The sequence below is a fragment of the Buteo buteo genome, chromosome 10, assembly GCF_964188355.1.
Source record: "Buteo buteo chromosome 10, bButBut1.hap1.1, whole genome shotgun sequence".
NCBI classification, from domain to species: domain Eukaryota; kingdom Metazoa; phylum Chordata; class Aves; order Accipitriformes; family Accipitridae; genus Buteo; species Buteo buteo.
The window spans coordinates 5,980,872-6,002,106 of record NC_134180.1 but is presented as its reverse complement, the minus strand read 5'-3'; the positions used below and the strand labels follow the sequence as shown (position 1 = coordinate 6,002,106).

The window sequence follows — 21,235 nt, the reverse complement described above, 5'->3', positions numbered from 1 at the left end:
CGGCCCCACGCGTGCGCGGCAAAACGAGCGGTGCAGAACAGTGCTGCGGGCTCTGCAGTGGAAGATGCAATTTGGGGCCGTCTGCTTCCCTCTCCTCCCTGACTCCGTCTGTCCACGTCACCCCACGCTGCAGCATTCGGCAGCAGCCCCTGAGGGGGCTGCGTAGGTCAGGGGAGGGGGACAAAAAAGCTTCTTCCCACTGACCCAAACCCGTGCGCCCTCTTGTCACCTCCTGGCAGGGCCTGACCCCCTCCCGCCCCCACTCACCCACCCCCTGCGCCCACCCCACGCTCTCACTTCCAGCACCCACCGTCCACGCACCCCATTCACCCAGCGCCCCCCCTGGGCACCCCCCCAAAATCCCCCCCCCCAAGCCCCCCGCGGCGGAGCGGCCGTTCCCGGGCCGGCATCGCCCCCTCCCGGCCTCCCCGGGCCGGTGCCGCGGGCGACCGCAGCTCTGCGTGGGAGTCCGGAGCCCTGCGGGGGGTCCACCAGCAGCTGCCCCCCCCCGCCCGCCACCCACGGGGAGCGGGGAAGGGGAGAGGGGACACAGGGGTGGTGGGAGTGGGCGGCTGGGGACAGGGCTGGGGACGCGGCTTTGGGATGGCACCGCTGGAGCTGCGAGTGTGGGGTCACCGCCACTGTCACCCCGTCACCCTGTCACCCCGTCACCCTGTCACCCCATCACCCCATCATTGCTGCTCCAACCAGCTGCCGCAACCTTCCCCCCAACCCCCCCCCCCCCCCAAGCCCCAGCCCCAGGGGTTCACGCTGGGCAGGACCCCCGTGTGGTGCCCACCTCACCGGCAAACCCGACCCTTCTTCCCGTGACCCCCCCCAGCTCCGCTTTGGTGCCCTGCTCCCTACCGCAGCTACCCCCCCCCCCCCCCGCCGCCTCCGCTCCCCTCTGCCCTGGGCCCAGGTGCCGTAAAACGGGGCTCGGGGGCCCTTTGGCCGCCCCGTGGCGTTGCCATCCTGCTCAGAGCGGGGCCGGACGGTCTGAACCAGCCACCGCCCCGGTGCTCGGCAAGGCTTTTGCTCCCCATCTCCTGGAAGCCACATCAATTTGGGGGGGGGACACTTTCTCAGCTTCACACTCCCCCCACAACTTACTCGGTTTTGACGCCCAGAGCCTGTGTTGCATCACCCAAACACACATTAATCGTAAACAGATGTCCCTCGTTTCAGGTGTCTGCCCTTGCTGGGTGCCAGCGCTGCTGGCTGTCCCGTGCTCGGGGGGAGACACGTTTGGAGGGCACCCATGGGTGCTGATCCACCCTGGAGCAGCTCTGGGAGGGCTGGAGCAGCACCCCTGCCACCCACAGTGCTCAGCTCGGCTGGGTGCCAGTAGCGCTGCGGGTGCTCCCTTGCCCCATGTCCTGTGGCTGCGGGGCTGGGCCACACCGTTCCTCTTGTCCTGCTCCTCGAGGGAGGAGGGACACGGGTCCTGCATGAAACAGCTGCTCCCCGTGTCCCCGCAAGGCTGTCCCTGTCCCTCCGGTGCAGGTGGGCTCAGGCCAGCAAGTTAGGATGCCCTGACTTCACCGTGCATCATCTGCAGGGAAAACTCCCGTAGATTGGCCGCCTTCTAGCTCCTCTCCGCTTGCCGGCAAAGAAAAAACCAGCTGGGTGCCAGCACTGGGGCCGTTTCCCTCCCTGCCTCGGCAGCCAGGACATCAGGCTCCCTGGACCGAGGTTGGCCAGGAGGGAGCTCTCGGAGGTGGTGGTGGTGGTGCAATACTTGGGAAACCTGTTTCTGTCCAGCCGATGGAGTGGGAAGTTCCTGGCGGAGGTTCGAGAGCAGAAAGCAACAGCCGAGGTGCTGTTGGGAGCAGGAGTCAGGCCCCAAACCAGCCCACGGAGGGGAAGGAGCGGGAAAGCTCATCTCCTTGGCCCCGCTCCGCTGTCGCCGACTCAATGGCCCGATTGTATGCTGGGACCAGATGCGCCGCTTCAGACGGCGGCACAGAAAGGCTTTTCTGCTGCCTTTCAATGGCAGATCTATGCCATTCCCACTGGGAAGGTCCAGCTTCGCCGCCCCAGCCCTCGCCAGATCCCCGGCGGCCGGGAACCTGCCGGCTGCGGGGCGCCGGGTGGAGAAGGGAGCTCTGTGTGCCGAGACACATGCAGCCTTTCTCGGCTTCGCTGGAAATGTCAAAACGGAGTCAAGATGCCGTCAGCCCAAGGGCTCTGCGTCGGGAGGGGGGGAGCGGACGGAGCTTGGATGGGGGAAGCGGAGAGCTGGAAAAGGCTGGAAATAACTCCCCGTGGAGAGACTGAGAGTTTGGTTGGCTGGTGGCTGGGGGGGGGCAGAAGGGCATCCGCTGGGCAGGACATTCCCTCTTTGTCCTAAGGACTCGGCTGGCATCTTTGCTGGGTGCTAGAGGGCAGAGAGCCCAGAAGAAGGTATTTTGGGGCTGGTTTGTCCCCACCGACGCACACCCATCCCCATCCTGCTCTGCAGGGTGAAGGAATGAGCTGGAAATCAGTGGGTGAAGCTGAGCCCATGTCACCCACCAGGTGATAGGGACATGCATGTCCCCACACAGGCCAGTGTCCTTCCCTTTTGCTGAGAGCCAGGGATCTCGGAGTGTGCCAGGACTGCTGCTCCTGCACAAGAGCATTTCCCACAGGGATGAGGTGGCAACCTGGAGTCCATCCTGCTGCGGGACCGACCCCGAGGTCACATGAATTCACAGGAGCAGATGCCCTCCCTAACTGCTCCCTTCCAGGAGTGACTCCATTTGGGGAAAATCAGTGTGGGTGCTTAGTTTCAAAACACATTTTGCACCCTGACAGCTACAGATGGACACAGGGACACAGCCCAGAGGCCCCAAAAGAAAAATGTCCATTTTTAAGGAGTGCTGAGTTTAAGCCAAGGCCACAACTCTTCAAGGCATCCCAGGCTGCAAACCCTCCGTGCACAGCATGACCTGAGTACCTGGAAAATCCCAGACCCGGGAGGACCCCGCTGGCAGCTCCCACTGACCGTTGGGGAGTGTTTATGGCCATATAACAGCAGGAAGACGCTGGCTGGTGGGGCAGGTCCCCCCCTCCCGGTGCTGCTGGCAGGGTTGGCCTCTGGCCAAAGCAAATCCCAGCTGTGGAAAGCCCGCACGGCATTTTCCTCAGCCCTGATAAGGCTGAGCTGCAAATGCAGCCGCAAATAAAAGCCGTCCTGGCCTTCCTCAGGCTGCTTGGGTACCGTGCCAAGTGCACAAAACATTGCCCGAGATAAAAGCCTGTGCCCACTGTGCCACACAGGCACGAAATGGCACCTGCAGCCGGCTAGATCAGAGGGGACGGGGGAGAGGGGACGGGGGACAAGGGCACCCTGCACCTGGGTGAGGGCTGGTCTTGCAGGGCCATGCTGGGAACAGGAGGGTGCCCAGGGTCACACGCATCAGGGGGATATAGGAGGGGGTGGCATGGAGCAGGGGGTCCCCAGGGACTGGGTGACGTTGCAGGTGTTCTGTATTTGATGCAACTGCCGCAGCACGGTCCTAAATCAGGTTCAAGGGCATCGTCAGGAGGTGATAGGGTGGTGGGAGATGACAAGGGGAGAGGCTGTTGGCAAGGGGTCTGTAGGGTGGCTGTCCTGCTGTTGGGGTATGGCTTCCCCCAATGGCTTCAGCCTCCGCTCTCAGCCCATTCCTCACCAGCCCAGCCGGGTCTGAGCCCAGTGCGAGCGTCCGGCAGCCCCTTGAGAATCCTTCCCCAGGTCCTACTGGCCCGCTCATGGCTGGAGAGCTGGGGAAGCTGCTCCTGCTCCACTCTTGGGCCCTTTGTTTTGCTGCAGCATCCCGGGGAGGAAGGATCCGAGCAGAGAGGCAACGAGAGGAAACGAGCTTCCTGCCCGCTCCCAAACGCGCGGGCAGAAAACAAGGACATCCTGCTGCGGCCGGGCTGGGCAGGGACAGCCGAGCCTGCCGGGAGGGAAGCATGCTGGGCTGGTTTATTTATGTGATGCGGAGGCGTTCACGCCGCTTTCATACAGGGACCGTGCCAGGCAAAGTCCCGGCCAGCCTTGGCCCATGGGTCCCACGCCATGCCCAGCCTGGCCAGCCCACTCGCGGGGCTGTGGAAGGGTTGACGGAGCGGGAGCCGAGCTCAGACAGGCACGGTGGAGCTGGAGCAAGCGGAGATGAACTCAGGCAGCCAGGAAATGGCTGGAACACACCCCACCGGCTGCTTTTCCAGGTGCACCCTGAGCAGGCACAGCTTCTCCCAGCCATGGGCCACCACTAGCCAGCCCAGGACACCCAGGGCTTCAGGAGCCGCTGCCCTAGAGAGGACCGAGATGCTCACGGCTTCGGGAGCCTGCTGGCCATGAAGGGGACCAGTGTCCCCAGGGATTTGGGATCCCACTGCCCAGGGAGTAAACAGAGTTGTCCAGAGCTGCAGCGAGCAGGATGGCTCGTGCTGCAGCACACAGGGCTGCAGCCCTTCCCTACCGGCATCTCCAGCAGCGTTTCTCAGACTGTCTCCATCCAAGGGGCACCTGAATGAGGCAGGATGACAGCAAAGCTTGCTCGCAGCCAGCTGAAACCCTGGGCAAGCTTTGCGTGTTTTCTCGTGTGCTGACACCATTCAGTTTCTGTGCTGAGTGCGGAGCGACGTGGACGCAGCCTGCTCTGTCAGTCTGCAGCCACTTCCAGCTCCTGGGGCTGTGTTCCCCGGCACGCTGCAGAGAAGCACCCTGCCACGCTGGTGCACGTCACAACACATGCACACACACACACGTACTCCCTTTCCAGCTGCCCTGATGGGGAAACTGAGGTATGATCACATGCGCAGTCCCAGTCGGGGCTGGCAAAGGATTTGGATTCTCAGGGAAAGCCATTTTTTGGGACCCTCTTCTGGACCAAAAAAAAGCTTTTTAATGTTTCTGATTAATTGAAAACTCATCAGGTCCTGGAGCTTTTTGTTCAGATGGGTGGTCTTGGGAGGGTCAGGGCTGGTTTCCCCAGCCAGTGCGAGGCCCAGGGCCGGGGGCAGCGGTGCTGGGCCCTGCCCCGATGCCATGAAAGTCTGCAGAGCCCCAGACAGCTGAACTAGAACATTCCAGCACCAGAAAATCATCGGGTTTTGGCAAAACTGCCCCCACAACAGCAACAAAAGCCTGGCTAGCCCTCCTCCCTGCTCCATGCAGGGCGATGAGAGAGATGCTGAATACAAGAGCTCGGTCCCAGGCTGTGGCAATCCCAGATCCTAACCTGTATCCGTAAGCGAACTGAGCATCCAGACGTCTTCCACCCACGCAGGCACCCACCTGAATATCCACAACCTTGCGGTTGCTCCTTTACTAACTCAAAGCTCGGCACACGCGCGAGCGCAGCAGGAAAGCCGGCAGGCACTGCCATTTGCCTCCAAGCCTGGGTTCGGCCGTGGCTGCCGGCCCTGGCAGGCGGGTGCCACAGCTCCGACCGGTCCTGGGTCGGCGTCCCTGGCCCGGGGTGAAGCCACTGCGCCGGCCGACAGCCGAAACTTGGGAAGCGCTTTTGTCCATGCTGCCTCCCAGATACAGTTGTGATTTACATGGGTTTAAAACACCGCCCGGCCCTTGTGACTTCTTTGGCCATGTCTTCGTATTTGAACTTTGCAGGGTTTCCACAGAAAACCATGAATGTTAGAAATAAGGGCTCTCACTTGGGTTTAATTCTTCCCGGCCACCAGAGCTTAAAGCCAGAGGAGTCTGATCAGTACAGGGAACAACTCAACACCTCTTGTTCAAAGGCTGCTGTTGAATTTTAGCCTGGAAATATCTCTGAGCTGCCACAGTTCTGTGCTCCAGCACCAAATTTAGGCAGCCCCAGGTCTGTATTTCCTCGGGAGTGCTGGGTGGTTCAAGGGCCCCCGCTGTCCCACAGCTCTGCCCCGGTGCCAGGGTGGCAGCAGTCGCATGGGCAATGTCTGGCACCTGCAGAGCTGGGGTGACATCGCTTTCCCAAGCTCATTTTTCCTGAACTCCTCCTTCATAGGGTTTTTTTCCCCTACCTTCACAAGGAGGAAACAAGAATTGCTGTTTGGCAACGGGTGACATTTTTGTCAGCTGTCCAAGAGTGGGAGCGAGGAACCTGGACGTGGGCCCTTTGTGGAGCTCTGAGCCGGGACGTGGAGCATGAGCTCTGCAGCGCAGCCGGCAAGCGGACACGGGTGGGACTTCACACATAGCTCCGGACTTTACCTTTCTAGATCTGGATGGAGAAGGCAAGCCACCCAGCTACAGAGGATCCAACTGATTTCTTCGCCAAGCAGTCAGTGAACCGACAAGAGCGGTGCTATTCTAGACCTGCTTTGGAGACAGAAGAGGGCATGAAATCACTGAGTTCATTACCACAGGATGCCGGAGAGGCCAAGTATGTAAATGGGTTAGAGAGGGATGAGGGCTGTTGGTGGAGGTAGATCCATTAGGGCTATTAAGGTACTTCCGTCCGGATGCAAACCCTTTCTCAGGAAGTCCTGAAGCTGCCAGGCGGCAGCTGGGCGGGATGCTGGGAAGCACATCTTGTTTCTCCTGCTCTTCCCGTGAGTAGTGTTACAGAAGAGCTGGCTGTGGAAAAATACCCGCGGGGTTCAGCAGCTGAAAAGGAAAGAAAAAGAAGCAAAAATCTTTGCTGAGGGTTTCAGCGTTGAAAGGGGTTGGAGCAGTTAGTGCGGGCAAGTTTAAAGTGTGAAACTGCCAGGGGTCCCTGCAGGATGGAGGGTGGCCCAGACCTCAGCGGCTGAGCGACCGACACGCGAAGCAGGCGGGGAAGAAAGCTGGCAAGAAAAGGAAACAAACAGCCTGCTGCTGGGACGAGGGAGGGCTGCCAAAAACCCAGCGGGGCCAGGACCGGGGAGGCCAACCGGGGCGAGCGGCACAGGGCTCCCGGCCACGGGTGGGACGAGGGCAGGCGGCATGCAAAGCCACAGGGACAGGCAAGGCTGCGGGGGGGCTGTGCTGGGGGGAGGATGGCAGGGCAGGGAGCTGGACCCCGGCCACCCGCGGGCCCCTGGCCAGCAGCGGTGTTGAGCTTGGGGCAGGGGATCCCCCAGCGCCGGGGTGACATGGTCAGGGGATCCCCCCTTTCTCCAGGGTGACCGTTCCTGAGGTGAGCAGGGTGGGGACATCCCCACCCCCAGGGTGACTGGAGTAGGGACACCCCATCCCCAGGGGTACCCAGGACAGGGGACCCCCCATCTCCAGGGTGGTCAGGGCAGAGGACCCCCCCATCCCCAGGGGTAGTAACTAGGGCAGGAGATCCCCCATCCCTGGGCTGACTGGGGCAGACAGCTCCCTTCCTGGGCTCACAAGGGACACCCCATCCCCAGGGTAACCAGGACAGGGGACCCCCGGGGCGACCAGAGCAGGGGACACCCCCCCACACACTTCGTGGGCTCACTGGGACACCCCTTCCCCCCCCGCAGGGGACCGGGGATATCCCACCCCGGGGGGCCACGGGGACAGGGACCCCCCACCACCACCTCGGCGGGACCCTCCGTGCCAGCGATGAGCGGGGATCCCGCCGCGGGTGAACACCGTCCCGGGGGCGGTGCCCGTCCCGGCCGGGGCCCGGGGGCGATCGTCACCCGCCCCCGCCCCGCCCCGGCCCCTTCCCGCCCGGCCCCGCTGCCGACCCGCCCTCGGCCCGGGGCTGCGGCGGGCAGCGCTGCCCGGCGCCGCGGTGCAGCCCAGAGCCGCCGGGCCCGGGACGGCGGCTCCGAGCTGGGGCCCGGCTGCAGCCCAGACGCCCGGCCGGTAAGGTGAGGGGCGGCGGGGACGGGGACGGGATGGCGGGGTCCGGCCGACAACGGCGGTTCCGGCTCCGGGAGCGGCTCCGGCTCCGGGAGCGGCTCCGGCGGCGGCGGGGCGGAGGCTCGTCCCGGTGGCGGCGCCTCGCAGGGCCCCCGCAGCCGCCGCCGCCGCCCGGGGCCCGCCGAGGGGTCGCTCCGGAGCCCGCCGGGACCGCCGAGGGGGCTCCGCCCGGGCGGCACCGGCACCGGGAGCGGGACTTGTGCCCGCAGCCAGGAGCTGCCGGTACCGGCGCCGGGCGGGGCCGCCCACCCCCGGCCGGCGGAGGCGGAGAGTCCCCGGGGGGGTCTCCTGGGCCGACGGCGGCCGCCCCGACGTGCAGGGGCGTGCAGGGTGCTGGGGGTGCTATGGGGCTCCCGGGGGCGCTGGGGAGCCATGAGGTTGCGGGGGTGCTGGTGGGCTCCCCGGGGTGCTGGGGACCTGTTACGGTTGGGGGTGCTGTGGAGCACCCAAGGGTACAGGGGACCCACAGGGCTGGGGGTGCTGCAGGCACCGCAGGGCACTGGGGACCTGCAGGACTGGAGATGCTGGGGGGCACCCCGGGGTGCTGGGGCTCCTCAGGGCTTGAGGTGCTGCAGGACCCCCAGGGTGCTGGGGACCCACAGGGCTGGGGGTGCTGCAGGCACCGCAGGGCACTGGGGACCTGCAGGACTGGAGATGCTGGGGGGCACCCCGGGGTGCTGGGGCTCCTCAGGGGTCAAGGTGCTGCAGGACCCCCAGGGTGCTGGGGACCCACAAGGTTGGAAGTGTGGCAGGGCACCCTAGGCTGCCGCAAGCCCCTCTGGGGTGCTGGAGTGCACGTGGGGTGCTGCGGGGTTCAGGGTGCTCCCTGCGTGCACATGGGGAACCCGCCGTGGGGCTGTGCCCGGCGCTGTGCATGTACCCCAATGGTGCCTGTGCACCCTGGGTGCGAATTTAATAATTTCATCCCCAAGCACCTCCTTGCAGCAGGGTGATCCCAGGCCTTTGGGGCTCGTTGCTGACTCTGTGTGTTGTCACCAGCCCTGAGGGAATCAGGGAGGTGTTTGTTGGTGGAAAGTGCTGGTGGGCAGCTGCAGTGAGGGTGCGGGACAAGTGGTAATGTTTTCTAGTGGAGATACAGGAGCCCTATACAGCTGTAGGTGTGACAGGACACGTAGAGCGGATCCCCATGTGAGTACGGACTGTGCGCCTGTTGTCCAGGTGTTGTGCGAGCTCGGGGAGGTCCCCAAGGTGCTGGAGTGGGTTGCAGAGCCCGAGCAGCCCCTGCGGCCTCCCGACCGACCGGGCCGACAATGACGACAGCTCCAGAAATAACAGCCCAACCCCGAAGTTAGGCTGCTGAGAAGATTGAAGCGTTTCCCCTTCCCTCTCTGGGTCAGCGCCGGCGCACCCACCCGCACAGGATCCAGCTTCTCCAGGAGCAGCCCCAGCCTGGATGGCATGGCCGAGGTGGCCTGGGCGAGCGGGTGCAGGGACAGCAGGTGGCACGGAGCATGGGCCATCCCGTACTGGCAGGGGATGGGGACAGGATGGGTGGCTGGGAAGGTGCGATGAGCCTTGGATACCTCCCATCTGCGCCCATCCTGCAGCGCTGGCGGGTGACACTGCAGGTGACGGGTACCCATGACCTGGACCGTGTGAGAAACCCGAATCCTGGCAGGTCACTAGCAGCGGAGGAAGCCGTGTGCTTGCTCAGTGGTTTCCCTTTAACTTTGGAACAGCCTCGGCCCCGAGCTTCGGGGCTTATCGCCTGCACGCAGCTTCGGGGAAGCGTGCCTCGCTGAGATAAATCAAGTTGCACTGGCCAGGGCTGCTCTGGACTCTGTTCTTCTCACATTCCTCATGACCTCAGTATTTTGGCTCGGGAGGAGAGCAGGGGAGAGCCTTCCCCGTGTCCAGCCCCGGCCACGCCAGTGGAGTGGCTTGGGCTGCGCAGCGGCGCGTGGCCGAGCCGGGGTGGGGGCTGCCCCGCTTGTGCCTCTGGCAAGGGAAAGGCCCAAAGGAGTCCAGAGCTTTAAAAATAGCTCCCCCAGGCTTGTCCCCTGCCAGACAGGGGGCTTGGGGTCCCAGAGGGAGGATCGCCCCGGGGACCATGAGGCCAGGGGTCCCAGAGGGTTGGCTGGGGCTGGGGCACGGATACTGGATGGTACCCAAGCTGTGCCCAGGCTGCCCTGTCCCTGACATGGCTTTTTATTGTAATTGAGTGGAGCGGCTCCGGTTTTGGCCCAAAGTTTCCTGTGTTGGCATCGGTACGACAGCAAGAGGGGGAAATAGAAGTGCGAGACTAGGGCGAAGTGTAGTCCTGCTTCCACAGGGACAACTGGGTCCCCGCGCATCCTCCTCCTCCTCCTCTTGCTACCAAGCCTCCCCAGCAGCGCTTCGCTTTGTACCATCCTGCTTTTCTGCAGAAACACCGGGGCTAGAAACAATGCTTCCATTTCTTCTGAAGGAAGCTGGGATCATGCAGGGTGCCCTGCCTGCGGCACCCAGGGGTCCCTGTGCCCAGCTCTGGCAGCACCAAACCCCGGTGCCCAGGGAAGCGACCGGCACTGCCAAAAATCAGCCTTTGGCACCAAAGTGGCCGGCACGGTCCTCCCCGTCGGGACTTCAGCCCAGGTGGAGAGCGGCTTCTCTTTGAACCAGTGCCGTGGTGATGCCGGCCGGCCGGGGACAAGGCTGGCTTTGTGTGGCCAAGCCCCGGCAGGTGCCAGCGGTGGCTGGGCCGAGGGCGCGGGGACTTAACCCTCTCGCCGCTGCTGCGTGCCGGGGCCGTCTGCCTCCATTGCTAATCCTTGCCGGCTCAAATCCAGCCTGCCGCTCACCTCGCCTCGACGCTCAGCCCAGCCCGCCGGCAGCCCAGGGGCAGTTTGCACATTGCGAGCCCCCCAGAGGGGTTTGCACGTCACGGGGATCCTGCGAGGTTTTGCACATCGCGGGGATCCCGGGGCAATTTGCACGTGGTTGGGAGCCTGCAGGTCCCATCGCCTGGCCCGGGCCTTTGTTTCAGAGCTGGGTGAAGGCACAAGCTCCTGCCCTGGGTCCAACCCATCCCATCAGACCAAAAGTAATGGGGGCCAAGAGCCACAGGGGAGCTGCGGGAGGATCTCCCCCCGGCTTTGGGGACGGCAGCACAGCTGCCCAGTTGACAGCGGCTGCTGGTGTCAGCTTGAAGGGTCAGCACGAGGTGGCAGGGGGGACAAGCAGGGTTAGCGGAGGGGACAGCGGGGCAGTACTGGCAGAAAGGGCACCTTTGCCACAAGCGGGAGGAGCGGTGCGGGAGACCTCCTGGCAGGGTCCCGGCGGAGGCGGCTTTTTCTGGCTCAGCCCCAGGCAGGACAATACCCAGCCGGGCAGCGGAAAGGAGCTGACGGCTGCTTCCCCCAAGGAAACACACCCGCTGGCTCTGGCTCCTGTTGCTCTCCCTCTTCCTCCCGTTTGATTTACGGCGTGCGCGGAGCCCGGTGGGAAGTTTGCCCTGGCCCCGGCGCTGTTTAATTACCTGCAGCGAGGGCTGTGCGGAGGAGGAAGCCGGCTGCTTCCTGGGGCAGGAGGGATTAGGCGAGGCGAGGGATGCGCGGACCCTTTTAGGTATGAAGCCAGTGGCATGGGAATGGTGGGGTGCCAGCATGGAGCCGGGATGTTCCCAAGGGATGTGGAAGGGGTGCTGTCATGGAGCTGCCACGTCGCCTGGGTGCCCAGCCTGAGCCTGGCCCGGGTCTGCCCGCAGCACAGCTGCTGCCCCGGCTTCTGGCACTTGTGTGGTCAGGGCGAGCCACGGGCTGGTGGCCACGGTGGCCCAGCCAGGGCTGGGGAGCAGCAGGTGGCATCGTCGTGGGCAGCGGGTGCAAGCCGGGGGCTGTCACATCTTCCCCAAGCTGGGCCGGGTGACAGGGGCAGCCGCAGCATCTCCGCTAGAAAAGTCTGGATCCTCTGGTTCTCACAGGCAGAGGATTTGGGGATGGATGCGGGTGTTTCTCTCTGCAGCCGAGGCCAGATCTTGCGCTGTTCTCTGCGCAGCGCTGAGCCTCAGCTTCCCTCAGGGCTGTGCCTGAGCTTCCTTTTCTCTGCGGTATGCCTCCTCCCCTGCTTTCTTCTGAAAATAGCCTGGTGCCAAATGCTGTGCCCGCCGACAGCTGCGCAGCCCCGTGGCCACCTGCAGCCCGTGGGCAGGGACCAGGCGGGTCCCTGGAGGGTGACACCATGTGCAGCAGCAGTGGGGCCTCGGGGGGGTCTGTTTGCCCCATCCCAATCCCACCAGGAGCATTTCCCACCTGGACCCCGGCACCCAGATGCAGCCAGATGTTGTGGCAGGTCCCAGCTGAACTCTCACAGCTGGCAGCACCCCCAGCCGTGAGCTCACCCCTGGACCGCAGCCGCATCCCTCTGGCTCTCCTCCAGCGTGCCCGTGCCCGGCTCCTGGGAAAACCAGGCTCCCATTTCATTCCCCCTCGCCTCCCACCATGCCTTATCCTGCATTATCAACAGGGAAAACCAGCCAGGTCCCTCCTAGGGGTCACCGGCCCTCGAGACACCCCCGAGGCAGGGATGGGCAGCGCAGGACACCGCGAGGCCAGACATCACACCCAGCGACTGATGGGTGCTGGCAGCTGCCTGCGGTCACGTGGCTTTGCAAAAGCATCGATTCCCTTTATCCAAAGCAAACTTCTCCGCTGAGAATCGCACCCGTAAAGGCTGCAGCCTCTTTTTTTTTTTTTTTTTTTTTTTTTTCCAGCCCGCTCCCCAACGCAGCTGAGCTCTGACTCATGACTCTGCACCCTCGGAGCTGGCAGCGTGACCACCGCGGCCATCCCAGCCCGGGCTGCGAAGCATTCCTTAAATGTACAAACAATCTCCAGCCCCGCAGGCAGTGCCACACTTGCCTGCCCGGCCGCCGGCTTGAGCTTCAGCCCCGCGGCACCAGGGCTGGAGGGAGGCGAGGGGGGCCTGGCGGATGGTGGGGGGGTGGCCGTGGGGTGCTCCTCGGGTGGGGGGCAGTGGTTTGCGGCCATGTGGGGCTCACCGGCCCCCCCATTTACAGGGTTTCACCAGATGTGGCCCCATTGTTGTTGCAGGTTGATGGTTCCCTGGTCAGCAGCATCCCGGGGAGAAGATGGCTCAGCCTGCACCCCTGAACCAGAACCTCCCAGGTAAAGGGACCGGGGTTGTCACCAGGCAGGAGCGGTGGAAGGAGCGTGAGGGGAATGGCTGAGCTTTCCTGTCCTGTCCCAGTGGGTTTCCTCACCCCCAGCACTGACCCTGGCAGAGAGTGGGTGCCCTGTGATGCTCAACGGCACCGAGGGTGCCAGGGACGGGCCATCCGCTGGGCTCACTGCCAGCAGCATCACAGCAGGGAGCGGGGCTGCAGGCTGCAAATCCCAGTGTAATGAAGTTGGGAAAGCCTTCCTGTCTCCATGGGGTCCCTGCCTAACCATCCCTGCTTCTCTTGCAGATCTTGGGGGCCCATTCTTGTACCGGGACCAGGACGATGGGGAGAAGAGCTCGTATTCAGTGGAAACCCCCTACGGCTTCCTCCTGGACCTGGATTTCCTGAAATACGTCAATGACATCGAAAGCGGCCAAACACTCAAGAAAGTGCCGCTGCCTCGCAGGGCGAAAGGGGCCCGGCAGCCACCCAGTGCCCTGCGCAGCCCCAGCAGCCACGCCAGCGCCTGGACCTCCACCGAGTCCCTCGCCTCCACGGCCAGCGAGGAGGGCAGGACCGCGCTGCTGCTGTCCCCGCGCGGCCGGGCACCCCTGGAGCCCCTGAGCAAGCCAACCTCCCACCCCGTCTCGCCGCCGCCGCCGGTGCGGCTGCTCCCACCTCCCACCCGCAAGTGCCTCATGAGAAACCCACGGGTGGAGAAGACCTTGCTGGAGACGAGCAGGAGGCTGGAGCAGGAGCAGGGCCATTTGCAGGATATCGGTGGTCTCTCCCGCGGTGGCCCGCCGGGTGCCCCGAGTCAGTCGTCCCCCTGGGTGCCGGCGGGCACCGAGGGCCAGGCAGGCTGGGGACGGGCAAGCCCCGGCAGCTCAGGGCGCAGCACGCCGGCGGCGGGGCTCGGCGCTGCGCCGTTGCAGCACGTGCGGGAGCAGATGGCCACAGCCCTGCGGCAGCTCCGGGACCTGGAGGAGCAGGTGAAAACCATCCCCCTCCTGGAGATGCAGATCTGCGAGCTGAAGAGGGAGAAGGCGAAGCTGATGGAGAAGCTGTCGGCAGAGCCCGGCGAGGCTTTTGGCCACCCCCCTGGCTCCGAGGTGGTGACGGGGGGTGAGGAGCCACCCCGAGCGGGGCCGGAGAGCGAAACGGAGCCGGCAAAGGGGCGAGCGAGCAAGGTCGCGGAGCTGAGGAAGCTGACGGAGAAGCTGGCCGTGCCGGAGCGGGGCGGCAGGGCTTGGTCGGGCAGGAGCCCCAGGGCCCCCGAGAGGCTGTGCCGCTCCGTGGCGGTGGGCGAGGATCGGGCCATGACCGACGCGGTCTTCTACTACCGGTCGCAGCGGGACGGCGGCGACGTGCCGGACAGCGGGGTGAGGGAGCGCAGGGACGCGGCCGTCTGGGTGCTGGAGTCCTCGCTGGGGCTGAGCAGCGAGGCAGAGCGGGAGCTGGAGCTGCTGCAGCAGACAGTGGGACACCAGAAGGAGGTGATCGCCCTGATGGAGGGTCACCTGCGGGAGGCCACTCGGGAGCTGGAGGAGCTGCGGCTGGAGGTGTGCGCCCGCCGGCCCCGCGGGCGGGCGGACAAGGAGGTGACGGCCAAGCCGCAGGTGGCCGAGGCGCTGGTGGAGGCGGCGGTGGTGACGCAGAACCGGGCGGCCGGCGACCCCCTGGAGACGGCGGAGGCGAGCGTGGAGTGCTGCCCGCCAACCACCTGCGTCGGGGTGGGCTGCCGCCCCGACGGGCGAGACGTGGCGGTCGGACCCGATTCGGCCGGCAGGTGCAAAGACAAGGGCAGCCAGACTGACGTGGGCGACACCGTCCCAGCGGGCGAGATGGAACCCGGTGCGGGCCGTGCCCCGAGCGGCCCCTCAGCACAGGGCACGGGAGCAATGGGGGGGACGTGCCAGGGCAACCCGGTCCCCAAGGCAGCCACGCCAGAGACAACGCACAGCGGCCGGGACCCGTCCATGGCGCAGGATGCTGGAGCTGCCCCGAGCCCTACGTCCGGTGAGTTGTCCCTGGGGATGACACCAGGGTCTGGGCTGGGACGTTCCTGTGGGAAGGGATGCCCGCCCGGGAGTCTGGTGGGTTTGGGGTGCCTGGGCAGCCCCAGGGGGGAGGTTCCTGCTCGCTGGCCCCTGACACCCATCTCTCTACCCCCAGGAGCCCTGAAGTCCATCATGAAGAAGCGGGACGGTCCCCCCCGGAGTGACACCGACGGGAGCAAGAAGAGCCTGCAGTTTGTGGGCGTGCTGAACGGGGAGTACGTGCCAAGGGGCTCCTGCCACACGCCTGGGCCAGCCCCGGCCCCCAGCATCTCCCTCCTGGACTGGGGGCAGTGGCAATGAGGGGGGGCCTGGAGGGCACCAGCTGGGTGCCACGTTGCCACTGAGCATCCTCCCTCTGTGCAGGTATGAGAGCACATCCAGCGAGGAGGAGGAGGAGGAGGAGGAGGAAGAAGGAGACAGCTCCTCTGAGAAGGTTTCAGCCGACAGCTCCAACAGCGAGGAGCTGGGAGACACTGAAACCTCGGATGAGGAGGCTGAGGAAGGCGAGCGTGAGCCAGGACGGGAGCGTGAGGGGGCCGGCGTGACCCTGCCGGAGCCCCCCGAGGTAAAGGAGAAGTAAGTGCCGATGGGGAAGGCTCCCTCACCCCGTGCAGCTGGGAGCCACGGGCCGGCACCAGCCCTGCCGACTCAGGGCATCTACCCCGGTTTGGGTGCAGCCGATGAGAAAAACACATTCAGCTCCTGCAGAAACCATTTGGCAGGAAAAAATGCTTCCAGCTTCTTGGGTCTGCTAAGGAAAGGATGAGACCGAGGCCCCAGATGCCTCTTTCCAGAAGAAAGTTTGGAGACGGACAAAAAAAAAACCCAACCCAACACCCCTTAATAGCATTTTTCAACAGAAGGAAAAAATTTGGCCTAAAAGTGGGTAAATCATGCCTGAGCGTGTCCATGTAAGGCTCAGTTCAGTGGGGGTTTGCAGAGGCTGAAGCTGCCAGGGTGCAGCCACCGGGCTGGACATTACACCATGGGGAGCTCGTGGAGGCTCACAGGCATCGGGGAGAGGAGCAAAGGCTCTGTGGGGGGGACTCCGGGTGCCCCTTGCCAGTGTGGCTTTGGTGGGGCAATGCAGCCCCACCGCAGACGCCCTCATGCTCTCCCCAGGTTCGAGCTGAGCCCCAGGATGCGGGAGGCCTGCCTCATCGTCAAGACCCACCTGGGCCACCCCAGTGCCACCAAGAGCAAAGAGGTGGTGAGTGGGGTGCTGCGGGTGGGATGGCTCACCTAGCCCCTGCCGGGGTCCCCCCTGAGGCTGGCCCTCCCCAAAGATGGGCCAGCAAAGCCCAGCTCAGCACCTTGCCCCAAAACACAGCCCTTTGCTTCAGGCTTTATCTCAGATACCCCAAAACCCGTGTGAACTCAGTTTGGGCCATCCCAGCATGATTTTGGGGTTTCAGGGTCCTGCCTTCCCCCAGTTCCCTCTGGAGCAGCATTTCTGCTCCCCACTGGGGCCGGCAGCAGCAGGGTGGATGCTGGGGTTGGGGGAAGGGGCCGTGCAGAGGCTTGGGGGGGTGTGTGGAGCCATGGTCCCCAGCTCAGCCCCATCCACTGCCCGCAGCTTGCCAGCAGCAGCCTGGTCCTGCAGGAGTGGTTCCGTCTGTCCAGCCAGAAGTCATCCATCCCCGACACGGTCGCCAACCACCTCCTGGCCTTTGCCGAGGTCTCGCCAGCTCTCCTGGCCCACGTGGTGAACCTGGCAGACGGGAACGGCAACACGGCCCTGCACTACAGCGTCTCCCACTCCAACTTCCACATCGTGCGGCTGCTGCTGGACACGGGTCAGTGCCCCCCACCCCCAGAAACGTCCCCCTGCCACCATCCCACTCTGTACCCCACGTCACATCCTGGCCCTGGAAGGCATGGGGCAAGGTGCCGACAGCAGAGGGGCAGGGAGAACTGCCCTGGGCTGTGTCTGTGCATAGGTGGGGGGGGTTGAGCAGCCACCCCAGCCCTTTGGGAGCCCAGATTTGATGTGGGGGGACCCATCAGCAGGTCTGTGCCCACGGGGCTGTGGGACAGCCTGCAGCACCCTGCGCAGGGCAGGAGCCAGGCACACGGCTTGGTCTGTGCCTCCCACCAGCCCCGCAGCACCCTGAGCCCCCCTGACTCTGCCCATCCTCGCAGGGGTCTGTAACGTGGACCACCAGAACAAAGCCGGCTATACAGCTCTCATGCTGGCAGCACTGGCGGCCGTTGAGCAGGAGGATGACATGAACGTGGTCAGGAGGCTCTTCAGCATGGGCAATGTCAACGCCAAGGCCAGCCAGGTTGGTGTGGGTTGGGGGGCCACCATGGCCTGTCCCTCTCCCCCCATCCCCAAGCAGCAGCCAGGGCCACACTTGGCTCTTCCAAGGGAGAACTGTGGCTCCAAAACCTGGAGGGGCTGGTACATGAGGAGGGCATCACATTAGGAGCTCCTGCTGCCTGGCATCAGGGCTCTCAGGTCTCACCCACACGTAAGCTCCAGTCAGGGAGGTGCTCAGAGACCATGTGGGCACTGGGGACAGCAGCGGTCCCTCCCTGGGGCACTGGGAAGAGTGGGTGGCACAGCCGGGGCGGGAGCAGCCTGGCAGCATCCCTTGTGTCACAGGCTGGCCAGACAGCGCTGATGCTGGCCGTCAGCCACGGCCGGCAGGAGATGGTGGAAGCCCTGCTCGCCTGCGGAGCCGATGTGAACCTGCAGGATGAGGAGGGCTCGACCGCGCTGATGTGCGCCTGCGAGCACGGCCGCGTGGAGACCGTGAAGCTGCTGCTGGCTCAGCCCACCTGCAACATCTCCATCGTGGACAGTGTAAGCCTCTGCTGCTGGGACCTGGGGATGCTCGCCCACCCCACATCCTGTCCCCAAACCTCTTCCCAAGCGCTCTCCCTTCCTTTTTAGGATGGGAACAATGCTGTTGCCATCGCGCTGGAGGCTGGCCACAGCAACATCGCCGTGCTCCTCTATGCCCACCTCAATGGCACAAAGGCACAGCTGCCCGTGAGTACTGCAGCCCCCCCCTCCTGCCACCTGCCCCACACAAGGGCCATGGAGGTGGCCCCATGGTGGGGGGGGACAGGGCTGTGACACAGATAATGCTCCCCAGGAAGGGACTGCAGGGGCAAGAGCAGAGCATCCCAGGCACCACATGTTTGGTGCATCCTCAGTAGCAGGGAATCAGCCTGGCTGACCCTGGCCAGGAGTTGCCAGAGGGGTCTCTGGTGACATTTCATGACTCTGCTCTCTCTGCAGCAGGGGACATCACTGACAGCCATGAAGAGCCCTGGGAGCCCCAAGAAACCAAATTAGAGTGATCTTCAGATCCAGCCAGGGGTCAACTGTGTGCCAGCCAGCCACCATCAGCACTGGGCTGTAATTTATGTCCCCTTGCCTGCCACTCCTTTGCGTGCGGAATCGCTCTCTGTGGCTGCAGATGCTTTAATTCTCCTGTCAATAGAGCAGGCACCATCCCTGGGCCTCGCTCACCCGTCTCTACTGCTGGAAGCGGCCCATGCACGGCCACCTCACTCCACCAAGTGACAGAGGAGCCAAGCATCCAGTGACCTCAGGGTGGGAAATGCAGCGAGCAGAAGGCAGCCCCATCCCCTTTGCTCCCCATCAGCCCTGCTCTCTGCCATGACCGCTGGAGCTGCACCACCTTGGAGCCCTCTGCAAGTCGTTAACTCACTGGAACAGCACAAAACAAACCAGAAATAGCACCTGGTTTCTGCTCTCTTAGCCAGCTCCTGGCAGCTCCAGGAAGGCAGCAGAGCTGGCGACAGGGAGCAGGGCTGCAGGAGGGCGAGCATCAGCTTCTGGACCCCACTGTACTGCATGGTACCGGCAGGGAAGAGGTGCTCAGCAGGAGAGTCCTGTGCAGTGATGGGAGAGGGGACACAAATGAGCTGGTTAACACTGCCTCAGACGCAGGCTGGGAGCACTTCCAGACTGAAATACTTGCCCTTCTTTTCTGGCATTTCCTTTCCTGGCTGAAATCTGAATTTTTTCTAGCACAAGCACACAAAGCAAAAAAATTATATTGCTCAGTCAAAGGATGGAGTTCAACATGAAATCACTTGGTGGTTTGATTTGCTCAATGGGAGCAAAACTTCTGGGCACTCGGGGCTGCAGCCAAGCTGACAGAAGGGGGCCAAGAGCCATGAATGGCTTTAGGGACTGAGACTGCACCCCAATACCCCACACAGGGAGCAGGGACCTTCTTCCAAGAGAAAAATAGCAATTACCTCCTAAACATTTCCCATTTTAAACAGTCTTATAGCCACTGACTGTGAAGGCAACCAGAGCCCACAAGCAAGTCGCTCTCTGCCCACTTTCCTTCCCAAAGGGGAGGAGAGCAGCTCAGGATAGCTCCAGAAAAAAAAGAGATCGGCAAGAAGAGCTCAGAGAGAGCCTAGGGCCCGTGGAGATGGATGCGTATGTCGGAAGACGTGTGTATGTCTGTGCGAGTGTGTGTGCACCAGGCAGGGTGGGAACAGACAAGGTAAGGACTAAGTATCAGGAGGAAAAAGGCTTTTGCATGTGAAGCCAGCTCTGCTCTGAATCCTTCACAAAGGTAACGCGTATCACAGCCCCATTTCTGCTCCTTGGCCCAGCCTTTCTCACCATCACTCTTGCCCCACTGAGGCCTGGTCTGAGCCATACTGCAAGCTGGGAAATGCTCTCCAAGAAACTTGTTCTAGGCGACACGCTGCTGTCCTCGCAGTGGGCCTGTTTCAGCTTTGCACTGAAGTTAATATACAATGCTCACAGCCACTCTCTAGTACACTATCCTCTATGTATTCCATACTCACTGCTTTGGTCTCACAGGTTTGTTTACTGATATTTTAATACTGATGTTTATTTTTAAGATATAAATAAATTTTAAAGTAAAATTATTTTGAAATATTACAGTGACCATCCATCAGCAGCCTCCTGCCTGGCTCAAGATAAAACCCCCAGAACAGCTTCAGCAGAGGGACAGCCTGGCACAGCCCTCACCCTGAGCAGGTGCCCGCATGTTTCAATTAATTCCCTGCAAGTTTATGAACTGACTACATCCATCAGTCTGGTTTTCTTCCAGCTCAACTGTTCCAGTTGGGTACTGTGGTGTCTTCTGGCCTGTTTCACTTCACAGGACCAAGCAGGACGCTGGGACCAGACATAGCCCTTCACTACCCTTGGTTCACCCTGGTACTCTGATACTAAGCTGCATTATTAAAGGGCAATCATCAGATTGTATCCCCACTCTCAAAATCACCTTCCTCACATGGCCAAGGGGCACGCTGACCCCACGGGAATATTCGGGAAGGGCTACAGCTGCTCTGAGCCACCCCTGCTACAACTTTATCTCTGTCTGGCCACTGACCCACAGCTGATGCCTCCTGTCTCAGTCACTCAGCACAGTCAGGGCTGGCAGCCACCACAGCAAATGCTCTTTGGTCATTGCTAAAGCTGTACAGGGAACAAACAGCAGCCAAAGAAGTAAACTCTGAGGTGGACTTCTTGCACTCATAGCTAGTAATTCCCAAGAGCTCTGCTGTGTCACACGAATCAGGGGAGCACAGACTCACCCAATGCTCTGAAAACTGAAACACCACCAAAGAAGAATCAAGAACTATATAAAGCAACAGCACAACCATATTTTGACAAGGTCTTTCTCCAGAGCACAAAATCCACCTCAGACCGCCCATGAGCTGACCAGGGCACAACACCCACGGGAGGGAAAAAAAAACCCCCACAAACACTCTTTCAACACGAACCCTGGCAGCAATTCTCACTGTCTGCCTAAGTTCAGTGATTTGAACATCTATTCCAGAAGTGCTCTCCTCAGCTTTAGGATACTCAAATCCTTTATCCTATCTGCCACTAAAGTGCCTTAAGCAAGTTCAGACATGGAAGGATGAAGAACACTCCCATCAGAGACCACAGGATCAGGAGCTGCAGACCTGACTTGGTTCAAACACAGCACAAAGCAGTATCACTCTATTACCAGATGGAAAATACCAGTACTTAAAAACCAGCCCTTGAACTGTGACAGTATTCAGGCTCATTCCTAATCCTTTCACCCTTAGTTTTACTTTATGTAACTGCCTAAAACAGTAAATCTTTCTAGCTGATTGTGTGGTGGCAGGGAAAGCCAAGGAAGAAAATAAGTGAGACTGATTTACTAACTCCTTTCAGGGGAGAGAGACATGAGCACTTGCTCTCTGTGGGCGACTGCCAGGAAAGACAGCAGCATTTATAGAATAGCTTACTGA

At 62.4% G+C, this 21,235-nt stretch overlaps 1 protein-coding gene across 3 annotated transcripts; it reads left to right on the top strand.

Moving 5' to 3' along the window:
* Positions 1 to 7,593: 7,593 nt before the first annotated feature.
* Positions 7,594 to 19,899, top strand: KANK3 (KN motif and ankyrin repeat domains 3). Of its 3 annotated transcripts, none has more exons than XM_075038290.1 (11): positions 7,594 to 7,741; positions 12,850 to 12,924; positions 13,227 to 14,939; positions 15,096 to 15,195; positions 15,344 to 15,556; positions 16,103 to 16,190; positions 16,557 to 16,776; positions 17,123 to 17,265; positions 17,589 to 17,789; positions 17,880 to 17,978; positions 18,234 to 19,899. In XM_075038290.1, exons 2-11 carry the CDS (start codon positions 12,888 to 12,890, stop codon positions 18,285 to 18,287), a joined length of 2,868 nt encoding a protein of 955 aa, XP_074894391.1. In that variant the 5' UTR covers positions 7,594 to 7,741; positions 12,850 to 12,887; the 3' UTR covers positions 18,288 to 19,899. The 3 variants fall into 3 exon arrangements, with proteins under 3 accessions (XP_074894391.1, XP_074894389.1, XP_074894390.1); XM_075038288.1 differs by having other exon boundaries at positions 18,231 to 19,899; XM_075038289.1 differs by having other exon boundaries at positions 7,623 to 7,746; positions 18,231 to 19,899.
* The last annotated feature ends 1,336 nt before the right edge of the window (positions 19,900 to 21,235 follow it).